General features: G+C 44.4%; 1 protein-coding gene across 5 annotated transcripts in view; it reads right to left on the bottom strand.

Annotated features, from left to right (window-relative positions):
- LOC147033814 (actin filament-associated protein 1-like) overlaps positions 1-16,343 on the bottom strand; it is a 161,799-nt gene that overhangs the window by 114,668 nt on the left and 30,788 nt on the right. For all 5 annotated transcript variants that reach the window (XM_085871296.1, XM_085871317.1, XM_085871290.1 and 2 more), the window contains one exon: positions 4,744-4,844. In XM_085871296.1, the coding sequence (XP_085727422.1) occupies positions 4,744-4,844 (101 nt within the window). The remainder of the gene's footprint in view (positions 1-4,743; positions 4,845-16,343) is intronic.

Genomic DNA, 16,343 nt, shown 5'->3' with positions numbered 1-16,343 from the left:
CACACACACACACACACACACACACACACCTTCAGGGACAGGTGAAGCTAATGAGAGCCCAAGCCAAGTTTTATTGTGTCGACCGATACGCAGGATGACCGACAAAATTTTTTCCATAAAACCAAAAGTAAAATATTCCCAAAAGACAACTCTGTAATGCAGCCGAGTCCGGACATCTTGACTTCTGAATCGAAGTGGTGAAAGGCATTTTTCTACAAACCTCATGCTAATGGTTGCCATTTGCACGTTCGTGCCTAATCACCAGGCTACCTGTATGTCCAGGCTGTGATAAGAGTGGTCGTGGGGTGTTATGGAGGATTAAAAAAAAGATATCATATCATGATTACGATTATCCTGAGATATTTAGTTTAACTTTGGACCCGTCAGGTTTCATCAGTGCATCAGCCGTCGGACTGCCGCTGGATTTAACTCCTACAACTGCTGTTTCCCTGGAAACAGTCACACCTGCAAACAAGGAGTTATTGCTTTCGGCCAACTGATCTGTAATCAATGAATCCACAAGGATGTGTTGTTTCCCATCTCGGCATGAGTACAGGCTGTGCATTATTTCCCCCCAGGATTATCTCTGGAGCCTTGCAAGGCCGAAGGACCTCAAGCTTGGGATGTAAAAAAGTTGGCTGTTCATCTTCCTGGAACTTCCAGCATAACATTTTTAACCATCGTGTCCTTGTCCTTCATTGCTAAAGTTTCTTGACTGTGCACATCGAGTTTGACTGATATTAATTAATCTTGTTTTGTTTATATTCTCTTTTGTCCTGCATTATTTATTAATTTCTGCCAATTCCTGTTTGTTTTTGTTTGTTTACCAAAACATCTTCTCCACAACTACCTGGGCGATACGGACCAATTGTGGTGGAATGCATCAGGACAGAAAGTTCTCATGGAGTTGAGCTCCCCCATCTGGATCCGCCCTCGATAAAAGGGGATGAAAAAAGGGGTTTCACCTCAAATTCAGGTAATTTATTTAAAGATACAGAACAACCTCTTCATGAAACATAAGGACCATCCCGCTAACTTAAGTTGTGCTCCCCATGACCGGACCACTTCAGGAATGGGTGGGGGGCATGGCCCCTATCCCCCAATCCTTCAATTTTACCTCACCTGCTGAGGAAATAACGGTCAGTCCCCCACGTAGTCCCAATATTTTTAATATTGATGCAATCAGAAAATAGAAGGTATTAAACATTGTTAATTGAATAATCACTGGAAGAATAGCCTTGAGGAGTATGTGCACTCGCTTTTGGGCTGGTGCCCTGGGTTCAAATCTCGACCCAACTACAAACTGTGTCCCTGGTGCTTCATATGCAGGTTGAGGCATCAATGTGTTGTGCCGTCCCTCGGATGGTTGTTCAACTGGAAGACCCATCTGCCAGCAGTACTCATTGGTGGACGTTAAGTATCCCATGGTGAACCTTGCGAATAGTCAGCAAGATATCACCAGCACCCGGCACAAATTCCTGCCATGACTGACTTCTGGGAAAGCAACGGTAAACAACCAACAACAATCAAACCACCCAGTATAACCTTTGGTAGGGAACAGCTTTGGAATTTTGGAAGCAGGAACACTCAGAGTGTGGTACATTTTCTTGATTAAATTGAGTAACAAAGTCGAGAGTTCATAGAACATGATACCCCAAGCAGTGTTATTTCCATATTAATAAAATAATCATTTTAACGATCGTTAAAATAACAAGCTCGAATGAGCTAAGATCCTCGTCCTCTTAATGATGCCGTCATAAAAACGAATATGACGTCATTGTGATGTATCAGGTTTGCGATAAATTATATATCTGTGCTAATGCCCTGCTTGATTCCCGCAAACAAAATTTAAACAGCTTGCCTAGTTTCGGAGATAATGGTATCGGCGATTTCCATTAGCGGTGATATTATGACGTCAACGTTTTTTCTTGGAAGAATTTCCAAAACCGAGATGGTTACTGCCTGCGCGTGGGCTTTCTGCATATACATGGAAAGTTTCACGAAGATCCGATGAAAACTCTGGGTTGTGAAACAAAAAATGTCAAAAAATAGGAATGACCTCATAAAAATTGATATGACGTCATAGTGATGCATCATATGTGCGGTAATTCATGTCTGCTAATGCCCTGTTCGATTCCTGCAAACATAACTCAAAAAGCTTGCCGAGTTTGAGATAATTTTTTTAGGCGATTTCCATTAGTGGAGATATTTTGACGTCATAACTTTTTTTCTATAAGGAATTTTCAAAATCGGAGATGGTTACTGTCTGCGCAGGGTATTTTTACATATATGTGCCAAGTTTCAGGAAGCTTCGATGAAAAGCGTAGGCTGTGAAACAAAAAAGTCCAGAAGAACAACAACGTGAGTAAGACTTAGAGATCCTCCACGAGGATCTAAAAATAAAAACCCTGAAAGTTTCGTGCTATTGAAGTAGTCCAGAAGCAGTCTCAAACACCACCCTTACAAACCACCCCATTAAACCTTCATTAGCCCCAGTTGGATGGAATCTGAAACGGGGGCTTATGGATTTGGTCTCGATTTTCGTGTGCATGCGTGCATCCGTGCATCTGCAACCATATCTCTGACATGTATGGACCGATTTAATTCGTACTTGGCACAAAGACAACATATGATGGGATACAGATGCGAGTCATTTTTTTCGAGATCAGATGCAAGATGACTGACTAGCAGCCATTTTCTTACCTAAATGTGTCCCAAACCATTTCTCAGACATGCATGGTCAGATGTTGCTCAAACAGCACATGGACAGCACATGATGGCATACACATGCCCCTCACTTTACTTTGTGATATGATCAGATGGCCGACTGGTAGATTAGTGGCTATTTTAGTTGGTCAGAAATATGGGCTCACCCTTTAACTCCATGCAGCAAAATTACTAAAACAACGGAGGCAAAACATTTTATATAATTTTTACTTGTTTAAATTGAAGTGCTACAAAACTGGAGGTTCTTGGAAGTATGACAGGTGATTTGTGTCCTACAGGTGTTCAAGTACGGAATAAAATTTAAATAAAATAAAGATCGTCGTGTACATAAGTTAATTCTAGTTTTACCGACATTTTCCCGCAGTGTCTATGACATCCTCTTAACTAACACATCACATTAGTTATTTGTGCCCGTCGTACGTGCCTGTTATTACGTCCTTCAAAAAAACAGTAAGTTTCCTGTTTGGATTTTTGTCCGTTTCAAACTGTAATAGAAGTTGAAGGAATTGTAAAGATATCTATTAAATGCCACTCACTTCTATCTCCTTATCTCTCGATCTCTCTGTCAATGTTTCAAAATTAAATAAGCCAATTTCAATGGTCTCTCCATTAATTCAATGACCCATTATGAATGCCCTCTTCCAAGAATGGAAGAAACACCCAAATGCAGTAAAGCGATAAAAGATAAAACTGAAGGTCCAATGGAAGTACTTCTGGAATACTTACAGAAACGTTCATCGAAACTTCCTCTCGGATCCCCCCATTCACATACACCCACACTCTGCCTCTTAGTTGTGAAAACCACCGACAATGACTTTCTTTCATCTGTGGAAAAGTCTTATTAACAAGGATGCATTTAACAACTGCCTTCCAGTGCTGACCAACGGGAGAGTGCTTTCTTGGCTGTGTCTTGTGAACTGTGATGGCAGTACACAGGAATGCAAGAACAGACTGGCCTGAACCCAAACAGGCTTGCTTTCTCTCAATGTGTGGGGGAGTCAGAAAAGATGAAACTCTTTTGTTACCAAAGGGAAACAGAAATCTCACATAGAATCAAGATATTTCATTCGACCACTCATCACTGTTTCTTGTGAAGCTTAGATATGCTTTGGAATCGAAAATGTCATTTAGAAGTATTGAAATGTGGATATTATGGCATTCTGCAGATGACATGAATGAATCATTTTCCTGAATAATAAATGTGGCCTTGTCCACACAATTGTAACTTTTACTGTTGTAATATACAGTACGTGTTCAGATGCCACCTTTTCCCAAAGACGTGCTGTTGAGTTTCTATCCATGTCGTACGATCGTATAACTTATGCAAAGCAACATCATTATGTCAAAAAAAAAGGCTTTAACATGGGAAAATTACTTATTTTGCAAGAAAACGTTCTCATCCAGACTTGTTTTGGGCTTTCAAAAAACGAACCTGGTGAAGATACAAAAACAGATTGATTTATTTATTTACGAAAGTTTCAATCCATAATCGATGAACGGAACAAATCGGAATCCGCACACAATGTGGCCGAAAGGTTTGGAGGAAAACTTTTTAGGTTGGCCTGTTTAGCATTCCCACCTTAAGTGATTGATGGTGCTCAGAACTCAAGTTCAAATCCCATTTGCTTCTGTGTTTGTCCATTGTCTACCCATGTCCTTGTAATTCACCTTAAAGTACACCGATGTCTACAATTATACCAATGCACAAGATCTCTCATGATCTTTAAATCAAAGTAACAAAGAACAACAATAACGTTCGACAACAAATTCCTCCTCCCACTCCTTCAATAATATGCTCCACCTACTGTGTGTCAATCAGGGAAGCAACAAATACCATTTAAAAAGTCTATGGTATCGGACCCTCAAATTAGTTAAGCCACAAAGTCTGGTGTGTATAATTAACCAGACATTTTCACTTGACATTCTTGGAAATTCAAAGTGTTTTGATATTTTTGGAGTTTGAATTAACTAAAACCACGGTACGTTTTGACATCTACCATAGGAAGCGGCACTTACCACTGTAGGCAGCTCCGGGATTTCTGGAAGAGGTAACTGTGGTTTTCTGGGAAGCACTCCAGGTGGAATTCCACCACAAACTTCATTGTTCTTCCTTGTTTCTGAAATATGGTTCAAAGGAAAAGAAAACCCACTTTGTTTGATGTTTCTTTTGCTTGTTATTCATATCATGTGGGGTATGAATGATAATAATAATAATAACAATAATAATAATAATAATAATATGTGAGGATGGTTGAATAGTGAATGGGAACACGAAGATTGAGGTGAAATTATAATCAACAAGCCAACGATAATCCCACTATAATAAATAAATCAATAAACAAATAAACAAACAAATAAATAAATAAATAAGGTAGTTCTCTGGACGTGTGTATCTACATTTGAAAATCATTAAAAAAAAACACAAAAAAACATCACTGGTCTCATCTCCACCAAATTTTGCATCAGTGTTTGTAGAAAGCCGACCCACAGTCAGGTCTTAGACAAAATAAAATCCTTCCCCATGACAAATTTTGCTTCGTGCAGGTAGTACCAATGGAAATAATGCCCCTCCCCCCCTCCTCCCCCCCCCAACTGTGAGGCTGGGGGGGGGTGGAAGAGATGACTTGCCAATGCTCCGGAAGGGAGCGGGTGTTTCTTGTTGATGTGAACTGTGGATAACCCGAATTAAATGAACACACAATGAAAATGCATGAACTAAATAAATCTGAGTTCCTTCAAAAAGGAACTTCAGTGAAGGTGGGCACAATGCCCAGCAAGCCTGCACAATGGTTGCAAGCCTCTGGTTGCTTGTCAGTGCTCTACCCTATTTAAATGATGAGTGTCATGCAAGGAAGCAACACTTTTTAAATTTTTAAGTCTTTGCTCGAACTTGGCAAGGGATCGAATTTCCAAAATTACAGACTCAGAGAGGATGCTACAATCATTATAACTCTGAGTCGCCAACCACGACACCTCCGGGTCCTCTAACCACGACACCTCCGGGTCCTCTAACCACGACACCTCTGGGTCATCAAACAAAGAAACCTCCGGGTCCTCCAACCACCACACCTCCGGGTCCTCTAACGACACCTCTGGGTCCTCTAACAACACCTCTGGGTCCTCTAACCACGACACCTCCGGGTCCTCTAACCACGACACCTCCGGGTCCTCAAACCACAACACCTCCGGCTCCTCAAACCACGACACCTCCGGCTCCTCAAACCACGACACCTCTGGCTCCTCAAACCAAGACACTTCCGGATCCTCCAACCACGACACCTCCGGATCCTCCAACCACGACACCTCCGGGTCATCAAATCACGACACCTCTGGGTCCTCAAACTACGACACCTCCGGGTCCTCAAACCACGACACCTCCGGGTCCTCAAACCACGACACCTCCGGGTCCTCCAACAACGACACTTCCGGGTTCTCCAACAACGACACCTCCAGGTTCTCCAACCATGAAACCTCTGGGTTCTCCAACCACGACACCTCCGGGTCCACTAACCATGACACCTCCAGGTATTCTAACCACGAACCGGGTCCGCCAAATTATTACAACTTACTGATGGGCATTGAGATTTTAGCACAACAAGGTATGCACTTTACATTTCTATAATCTGATGTTGTTTAAAATTGGAAACTCACCATCGCAGTGGCAATAGAATAAGAGGAATGTTTGAGGATAAGCAATATTATAACAAGCCGGTAGGCGACATGGGTGGTCGCTATTTCATTGCATACTAGTCATACAGTTTTTGACGGATTGGGCTGAAATTTTTTGACAAAGAGGTTGATTGTAGTGCGCATAAAAGCGCAGGAGCTGTTTTTTGATTTTCGAAAAAATTTTTTTTTTCGGATTTTCAAAAATTTCAAAGTCCCGTTGCGAGGCAACGGTGGCGTCCATAGCAACGGTGCTCAAAAGTATACAACTAGATCCTGGTATGAACCTACCAGTCAAGTTTCATCAAAACCGGTTGCCTCCTCTGGCCTCCAGAGCTGTCCATTACATACAAACAAACAAATAAACCAATGTCACCCGCAGGGTGACCCGTATCTTGCCAAAAGGTGACCACGTGTGACTTCTTTAAGGTCACACTGAGGTGAACAGAGATGCTATCCACCAGGAGCGACTCCTTGAGGAATATCTGCCTACGAGAGATTCCGATGAGAATCGTTCTACAGAGTAACCATGAAAAATATGCGTTTGTCTCATAACGTCACCAAATGACGTCATAATGTCTCAAGCTTGACATATCTAGAAAGCACTCATCGAGGTGTTCAATTTGAGGTACTACACGATATGGTTCCTAAAACTTGAAAATTTGACCTTGGGGTCAAATATGTTTGACCTCAGGCGCTAACCATGAAGGTCAAGGCCAATCGCCACCAAAAATTAACCAGCGGAGCGCCAGACCATGAACTATATTCCCATGAAGTTTGAAGACGATCCGATCAAAATTACTCAAAAAATAAGGGTTTCGTCGACTCCCCTGATTTGCGACAAAGTGACCTTGACCTTTGACCTTGACCTTCAAATTGTTATGCGCTGAAAGGGACCTCTATAGGCCTCTGATATGCGAAGTTACAAAAATTTCCAATGATAACTGTGCTTTGCAGAATTTTTTATACGTGATTACAGACAAAAAAAAAAAAAAAAACATACAAGCTGACTAACATATTGTTGTGGTTGAGGAAATTCGCAAACCACCATTCAGGTCCCATAGGTGAGATATCTCTGTAAGTACATGTGGAGTTAGCCCCAAACCCGTTGTTTAGAGGGAATAAATGTGATTCATTCGGGCTGCGACCCTTTAAGATAGCCGTTTTTCTGTTCTATCTTTATTTTGAACCAACCACGTCTCAACCTCCATCACACAACAACCACCGACCGCAACGCCGCTTCATAACAACAACAACACCAACAGCCACGGCCTTTACCTTCACAACTCGCTCTCGCAACCATCGCATCACCGCCATTCCAAGCGTCGCCATGGCCATCATCGCCACAATAAACCCTCCACCACCTTCACCACTCCTCCTTCTGCCGCCATTCCCGCGCCGCTTGTGAACGCCGAGCGTCAGGCTGTCCTGGCCTCGTGCGGGGCGCGCGCCGAGCAGCGGGTGCAAAAAGCGGCCTTTCCGAGGGGAAGTCGGATCAGGAATGATTCACGCCCACTTTTCCTCCGTCCAATGGGCGAGCGTGGCTCCGCCCCCGAGCCCATCCTGATCCGAAAATCTGCATATGGGTTCTTTGTCAGGAGGCCCAATGCAGAATAGTGTACGACCCTGCTGATTCCGTGTTAGAATAGTGCAACAGGTGTAAATCTCATGTCGCATATCTCCTGTCGCACTATAAAGCGCCGAGCGCGGGGCGAATTGAGTCAGTTGAGAGTTTCTGTTTCGGGTTCCAGTTGGAGAGGTGTGGCGGTGGCGGCGAAGCGTGGCAGCAGCAGCAGCAGCAGCAGCAGCAGCAGCAGCAGCAGTCAAGACGGGTCTGGAGGAGAGTCAGTCTGTCGGAGGTCGGAGTCTGTCGGGGTTTGGAGTCTGTCGGGGAACTGCAGAGAGGGGAAGCCGGGAGCGCGGTCGAGGCGCAGTGGAGTCGCTCGTCGCGGGACCCAAGCAAGCCAGCTATCCTCTTTCCCCAGAGCATCAACAACCCCCCGTTTCCCCCCGCGCTGAGATAGTGCGAAAAGGGGGCCCCGTTCCCACCTCATTCCAAGCAGTGCCGGCGAGGCCCGCGGAGGAGCGCGGAGTCGGGGCACCGCCGCCATTTTGCGGCTCATCACAAGACGGGCAGGCTCCACGCGGTCTCGGCCCCAGGCCCGTCTGCCCCCTTGTCGTAGAGGGTGGCCCCTTTTTCTTTTGCTTTTGCTTTTGAGTATATGTGTTGTCGGCGCCGTCTGTAAAGTAAAACTGTATAAGTGTTACCGTGTGCTCGCGTAGTCGGTAGTAGATCTGCATTGTGTTTCTTTTGTTGCAAATGCTTTTGGTGCATAATTGTTGTGTTTCTTTTGTTACATTTGCTTTTGGTGCATAATTGTTGTAATTGTATATGTGTGCTTTCCGTTTGCCGCGGAATAAATGTGCCTCATGTTGAACTGTTTTTCCCGTTTCGCTTCGTCTTTTCTTTAATTGAATCTCCATCTTACTTCACGTAAAGGGTTGGTAATGGGCTAAAATACGCCCGACAATTAATCGGAACCGTCGAGGTTGACGATAACACCGCTCGGTTATCCCGATAGTACGGAATGGGTCGCTTAAAGTGGCCCGTGTCCGAAGTCGACCTGCGGCGAGGTGCGATCGCCCGGTCTACCCTCCGTGTGGGTACTTCGGTAGGTCGAATTTGGCGAACAACCCTATCCCACGCGAGGGGCCGATTGGCACAATCGTGGTGAGGTTAAACCCCCACCCGTGACTAGCTCCCGGCGTTAGTCTGAGAGGGTCACGACGGAATTGTCCGTCCGGTGGGCGGCGTGCCGCGATTCGAGTTAAGTGGCCGCTCGCACGCTGGCGGGCGCGAATTCGCAACAATATCTTGCAAAAACTTCGTTTTGGCAAGATAACAAACAAACATACAGACAGACGTAAAAACTGAGAACAAGGGTGGTCTAGCGACCACCCAATACATCTGTTAATATTGTTACGGATCTGGAAACCATTTGCATTCAACATACAGATGTCCCAAAAGTCAGTTATGTAGTTAAGTATGTGTGTCGTCAGATCCCCTTCCTTTTGTCTAGTGGGAGAATCGAAGGCGTGCGTTGCGATTTCTTTTAGTTAGGTTATTACATCTAACAAGCCATCTAACAACCATCCCCTCGGCATGACCCCTCGGCCCATCACGATCCACCACCAACCAGCTGCCTTCTCGCACCCTGACATGCCAAGGCAAGATCTCGCGCTTCTGGTTTCTCGGCTCCCATGAACGCTGTAACTCTTTCACGCCAACCTTTGCAACATTGATACTGTTACTCATCAAGTATGAACCGTGTGGAAGAGTGGCTGGGGTTTCCCGGCAGGGACCAAGGCCTCGCTACGGAAAGGTATGCCGTGGGACCCTGTCCAATCAAAGGCGGACAGCGAGGTGTGTTCACCAAGACCCCTCCCCGCTGAGGGAGGTCCATAAATTCCTGAGCACTCTCTGAGGCAGGGGTCTTTTTGGGGTCTTGGGCAGTCTTTTTGGGGTCTTGGAGAGTCTTTTTGTGGTCTTGGAGGGTCTTTCGGGGGTCTTGGAGAGTTTTTGGAGGGTTTTTGCTGTCACGAAAGGGTTTTTTGCTGTTACGAAGGTCGTCGAGGCGGCGAACGTGTCTCTGCTGGCCCTCTACAAGGAAGGAAAGAGCGACCCCGACCACCCCCCTCCCTAGACCACGCTACTCACCACCCGAGCTCCGCCACGAACCTCGAGTCCCACACATGCGACTGGGGACCAAACCAGCGACCATTGTCAAGTGCCGCAGCATGGAGTTCCGCCTTTCTCCGACGGCCAGGTACCCAACCGAACTCTGACCCCCAGCTTGTCTCTCTCCTCAGCTGCGAGAGTTCAAAAAGAACTTTGGGTTCTTTTCATGTGTGTGTGTGTCTGTCTGCGTGTGGGCCCGTCTTTCAGTAGAAATGAATAAGTGTTTTTGGATCATTGTAAATATTCCTTGCAGATTCGCGTTGTCTTGCTTTGTGTCTTCATTTACTGTAAACTAGTGTGGGCCCGTAGGTGCGTGCCAGTATGTGCAGCTTCGTTCCTTCGCTCTCGTAAACGACGACTGGATTGGGGAATTGTTTCAATTAGATCGGACCAACCGTATCATAAATGGCCATAACTTGGGAAACACCTGGGAAACATACTCAGGTCCCCAGCGTCAATTGTGACGTCATTTCAAACGAAGAAGAAGAAGAATTGACGCCCCTCTCTCTCCCCCTCTCTCCCCTCTCTCTCACCCCGTCTCGCCCCTCGTCTCTCCCCCCTTCTCTTTCGCCCCTCTCTCGCCCCCACTCTCACACCCCCTCTCCCGTCCCCCTCTCTCGCCACCTCCTCTCTCCCCCTCTCTTGAATTGTGATGCCCTCCCTCTCACCCCATCTCTCCACCCCTCTCGCCCCCTCTCTTTTCCCCTCCTCTTGCCCCTCTCTCTGTAAATGTATTCACAAATGTCTACCAAGCACAACAATTAATTCAAACCTTGGGAAAAAACAGCTTTCAAACCCTTGGGAAACAGCTGTTTCCTTTGGGAAAATTCAAACCTTGGGATTAATTAATTCAAACCTTGGGAAACAGCTGAAATGGATGAAGAACGATATCAAACCTTGAAAAGGCACATACTCAGATCCCCAGCGTTGATTGTGACGTCATACCAAACGAATTGTGGAGAAGAAGAAGAATTGACGTCAATTGTGCAAAAAAAAAAAATACAAAAAAAAAAAATACAAAAAGAAAAAACATTAATTGTGACGTCATTCGTGATGTCATAGCATCATGTCCTGTCATTGGTTGACAGACGTTATTGGTCATTGGTTGACAGACAATATATAGGTCGTTATTGGTTGACAGACATTGGTCATTGTATCACGTTATTCTTGTTATTACTGCCAATTATTGTGCTATTATGAATATGCTGTTATCATTATTACCGGGTGTAGTGGCGTGCGCCTGTAATCCGGCTACTCGGAGGCTTGGGTTGGAGGATCGCTTGAGGACGGGAGCTCTGTGCTGGGCTGCGCTATGAGAGGGTGTGGGGCAGCCCGGAATCATGGCGAAACCCAATCCATATCCCTGTGTCGTAAGAGGCGACCAGGGTTGCGTCAGGAAGGGCATCCGGTGTAAAACCTATGCCAAATCAGTATGCGGATCATAACGGATGATCCGCTGTGGCGACCCCTAACAGGAGCAGCCGAAAGACGAACAACATGCTGTTATCATTATTCTGAGATATCTTGAGGAAAAAATGGCATGATAAGGTGGAACGACACTTCAGCTGCGATATATACACCTTTCCAACACTGAAAAAAAGCAATAAAATGGCCGTAACTTGGGAACCGCTCGTCCTATTAATGTCAAACCTTGAAAAGGCAGATCTGTGGGTCCCCGGCAATATTCTTGGCAAGTTTCAATCAGATCGGCGGTTGTCGAGAAACGGCGGTCGCAGACACACACACACACACACACACACACACACACACACACACACACACACACACACACACACACACACACACACACACACACACACACACACACACACACACACACAGCTGGAATTATAGATAGATAAATCTTGTTAGCAATGTTCCCAGTTCGTTTCCGTCCCTTCTTGAATTGGTCCAGCATGGTTCGGATCTGAGTTTAGGCGGGGTTTTGTCCCCGATAATCCGTTCATTCCAGCCGGCACGGCTTTGGCAATTTCCGCCTGGCTGCACCCGAACCGGAGTTGGGAGTCGGTAGTTGGAACTCTACCATAGTCTGTGGAGTGACCCGGTTCGAGCAAGACCTGCCGAGGGTGTGGTTGCCCCGGTAGTCGAAATCGCGCAGTTAATTAGGTAAATTGGTTAGAGACAAATAGACCCTATGCTACACGTTTGAAATATTGGTGACCACGGTCGGTTCAGTGACCCGCCGCGTCACGGAATTATCTGGAGTGACGGCCTACAATTCCGGGGAGTCTGGTGGAGACGACGTAGCTTTCCCCACCTACTGGTCGTTCTCACCACCGACCTCCGGCCCGCAACAATATATATATATATATATATATATATATATATATATATATATATATATATATATATATATATATATATATATATATATATAGATATATATAGATATATATATATATATATATAGATATATATAGATATATATATATATATATATATATATATATATATATATATATATATATATATATATATATATATATATATATATACATATACATATACATACAGGGGGCTGCAAAAGTAGGTATACAGTAAGGATTATACCAGTATTATAATAGTGGTGCTCGGATTCATTTAATACGAAAATTAATTTAATTCATTAAAATCATTATTACCATTTTTAATATTTTTATTTTCGTAATTTTTTCTATAATACATCTTTTATTTGCAGGTAAAGTGGAAATTTAACGATGGCTCGTAATTTAACGGACGACGAGCGTATTACTGTACTGTATACATTACTGTATACCTACTTTTGCAGCCCCCTGCAAATATATATCACAACCTAAACCACCACTAAGGGACAATGAAAAGATAAATGTACAGTCCCTTTTGCAAATTAAAAAGATAACTCCAAAAGTATTATTTTGTAAAATGATAATATATTATGGACATTTGATTACATATTGGATGATCAATTCCATACACAACACCGTGACCCTGACAAGTTTTCACCCAAACTTCCCAAACACCAAGGAATATATAAAGGCAATAACAAAACAATTGCATCACAATGAGTTAGTTTAATATAAATAAAAATAACTGAAATATCAAAAACAAGAGCGAGTACATATTGGCAAAGATAGCTCTTCATCTTCTTCCATACGATCATGCGTAGGGGCAATGCGGAGATCATGAAGACGCTCGAGTAGCTGGAGGAAATTCCTTCAAAAGTTGTTTTTGCAAGAGATCCGATGAGATTCTCATCATACATCAGATCGCACGATAAATCAGAAGACATTATAAAAGGTTCACATGGAATGATTGGGGTTCACACCGGTTGCTAAGCTCGGAAGTGCAGTAGCCAAAGTTCTCTATTTCCATAGACAACGATGTGCAACTCCTACATTGTTTTAGTTTTCGACGGTAATCAGATAAAGAAGAACGGAAAGGAAAGTCTTCTTGCACAAACCAAATATTTACATTCACAATGTCTCACTATCCACAACGAAACCCCCACTTGCTCTGTTTGTCGATACGTCACATATACCGCAGTTGTCTACACTTGAACATTCCACATCAACCAGTGAACCTGTCTTTCAGCTCTTTTGTGAGTAATATCAGTGTGAGGGACGGGGAAGGGTTATTGCATTCTCTATTACCATAAGCACATCTATTCAATGTGAAGTGAGAGTGACAAGTAGTTCGATATCAGTCTATCTTCCTTCCCTGCACCCCGACCAACCCACTCCTCAACAACTTATTTTCACTTTATCTTCCATCCCTATTATCTCTCCGGCTCATACTCTCATTCTCCAACTCTATGCCTTTCTTTTAATGTCTCCCCACATTTTCCATGAAACAACGCTCTCCTCCCCTCCCAACACACTCATGCCATCTTTCGCATTCTCGCATTCTTTCCTGCTTTGTGGTCTCACACTTTCACCTGAGGACCACACCTTAGATAAATCTCATTTTGTTGTTGCTGCACTTTTTCCTGTGACCTTAATCACCCTTTTGCTGACACAACAACCCCTTTTTCAGGAATTACAACCATAATTTGCTTTTTTCAACTTCAAGGGACTGAGTATAATCTCACACACACACACACACACACACACACACACACACACACACACACACACACACACACACACACACACACACACACACACACACACACACACACACACACACACACACACACACACCATTTCACGAAGCTATAGAGGCTTCGGCACAATAAAGAGATTTTAAAATGGCGCATATCTGTTGCCTGTCCAACTCACAATCCCGTGGGATTTCTGGAAACCCTGTGGAATTGCAACTGTCAAGTGACCATGAGACACAAAACTAAGAGATCTCAAAATCAACTTCACACATCGAGAAATGTACTGTACTGTACAGGGTGGTTACAAAGTCCCATTACCCCCCCCCCCCCCCCGCCCAGTACAGCCTTATGTGCCGTAGCATAGAGTCCACCAGCGTCTGGAATCCTGCAGTCGGGATGCGGCACCATTCTTCAACAAGAAAATCAAATCAACTCACACCTGTTTTGCTGGAGGTGGAAAACGCCGTCTCAGGTGTCGTTCCAGAATATCCCATAAATGCTCGATGGGGTTCAGACCTGGTGACTGAGAAAGCCTTGACATATGGATAACGTCGGTGTCATGCTCATCAAACCATTGGGCGACCACACGTGCTCTGTGTATGGGGGAATTGTCATCCTGGAAGACATCCCTCCCGGCAGGAAAGAAATGCTGCAACACGGGGTGAAGATGATCACGCAGTACCATTAAGTAGCGATTGGCATTGACCTTGCCTTCCAAGGGAATGACTGCACCCAAACGACGCCAGGAAAATGCACCCACAACATTACAGAACCACCAGAACCCTTCACTGGTGGAACCAAGCGCTCAAGGTGGTGGAGTTCTTTCAGTTGATGCCACACGTGCGCTCGTCCATTTGTCGAGAACATGGTGAAGGATGATTCATTTGACCACATTTCTCCACTGCTCGGTAGTGCATTGCCTGTGTTCTTTGCACCACAGCACTTGCAAACGTACATTTTGCCATGTGTGATGAGCGGTTTGTGCGCTGCAACCCGACTGTGGTAATCCCGCTCTGTGGTGTTCTTGGAGGACCGTTTTTGATGAAACTGGCTGCTCGCACCCCAGGTTGAAATTTACAATCAATTGATCTGCAGTTGTTCACCTGCTTTGCCTTGCACTTCAAATTAATGCACAAATAAAATGATCCTGGAGTAATGCGCTCCCGCACACTGTTGCCCTTAACCTGCGGTACGAGTAAAATCCAGTGAATTAATCTCGAGTTCTCAAACCTTTAATTGGACAAACAATGACTTGATGTTTAGATCAGCAACATGAAGGAACGGTGCATCCGCTGACCATTCTCAACAATCGATGAATAATTCTAAATCCCTCTTGCATCAATGCGGAAAAAGGGGGTGCGGCGCAGCTGGACCCACCAATCAACGTCATGCTGGAACTAGACACGTGACTTTCAAGTTTTGGTCAAATAAATTAAACAAACCATCGGCCACACATACTCAGGGGTGGAGGGTGAGGAGTGTGGAGGGGGGTGAGAGGGGGGGGACACATAATTGAGGTGATTGCTGGAATAGCACAACAATTCAATTGGGGGATGAAGATGAGGTAGGTGTGGGGATCAATATGAGGTAACAATGTAAATCCAAGTTGGGTACGATGTCATATGCTGGGTAATACGGGTTGATGACAATGGGAGTATCCCTGGTGCATTTCTGCATGAGTGGGCCAAACAGTCGGGGCAAGTCAACCACCTCATCCATAAGTGATGTATTGGTTTTATATCTACATATACATATATACATATATATGTCAACCAAAGAAGCACACCGACTATGACACGATGCTGACGTCATGTACATTATGCCAACACATCACCTCCAAACGAGGAGGCATCCGAATGGCATCACTCAAGCCTTTGTGGATTGATTTAAAACAAATGGTCACAAATAAACAAAAGCTCAGAGATGTCAATCAAGATTTTGCCCTTTGGGCTCAACAGGAAAACATACTGTGAATCGTTTATTCGTGACCATATTAGGTTCATTAATAAACCAATTAAAACCCCCTTGATTGACGAGGAAGCAGCGGCACAAATCAAGTAATGTCCATGAGGCCATTGTCGTGTCATAGTCAGCAAGCTTCTTTTGTTGATTTTAATATTCCTGGCTGCAAAC

This window comes from Eptatretus burgeri, chromosome 1, assembly GCF_056783735.1.
Source record: "Eptatretus burgeri isolate ZD-2024b chromosome 1, Ebu_testis_v1, whole genome shotgun sequence".
Taxonomy (NCBI): domain Eukaryota; kingdom Metazoa; phylum Chordata; class Myxini; order Myxiniformes; family Myxinidae; genus Eptatretus; species Eptatretus burgeri.
This window is presented reverse-complemented; position numbering and strand designations above follow the sequence as displayed.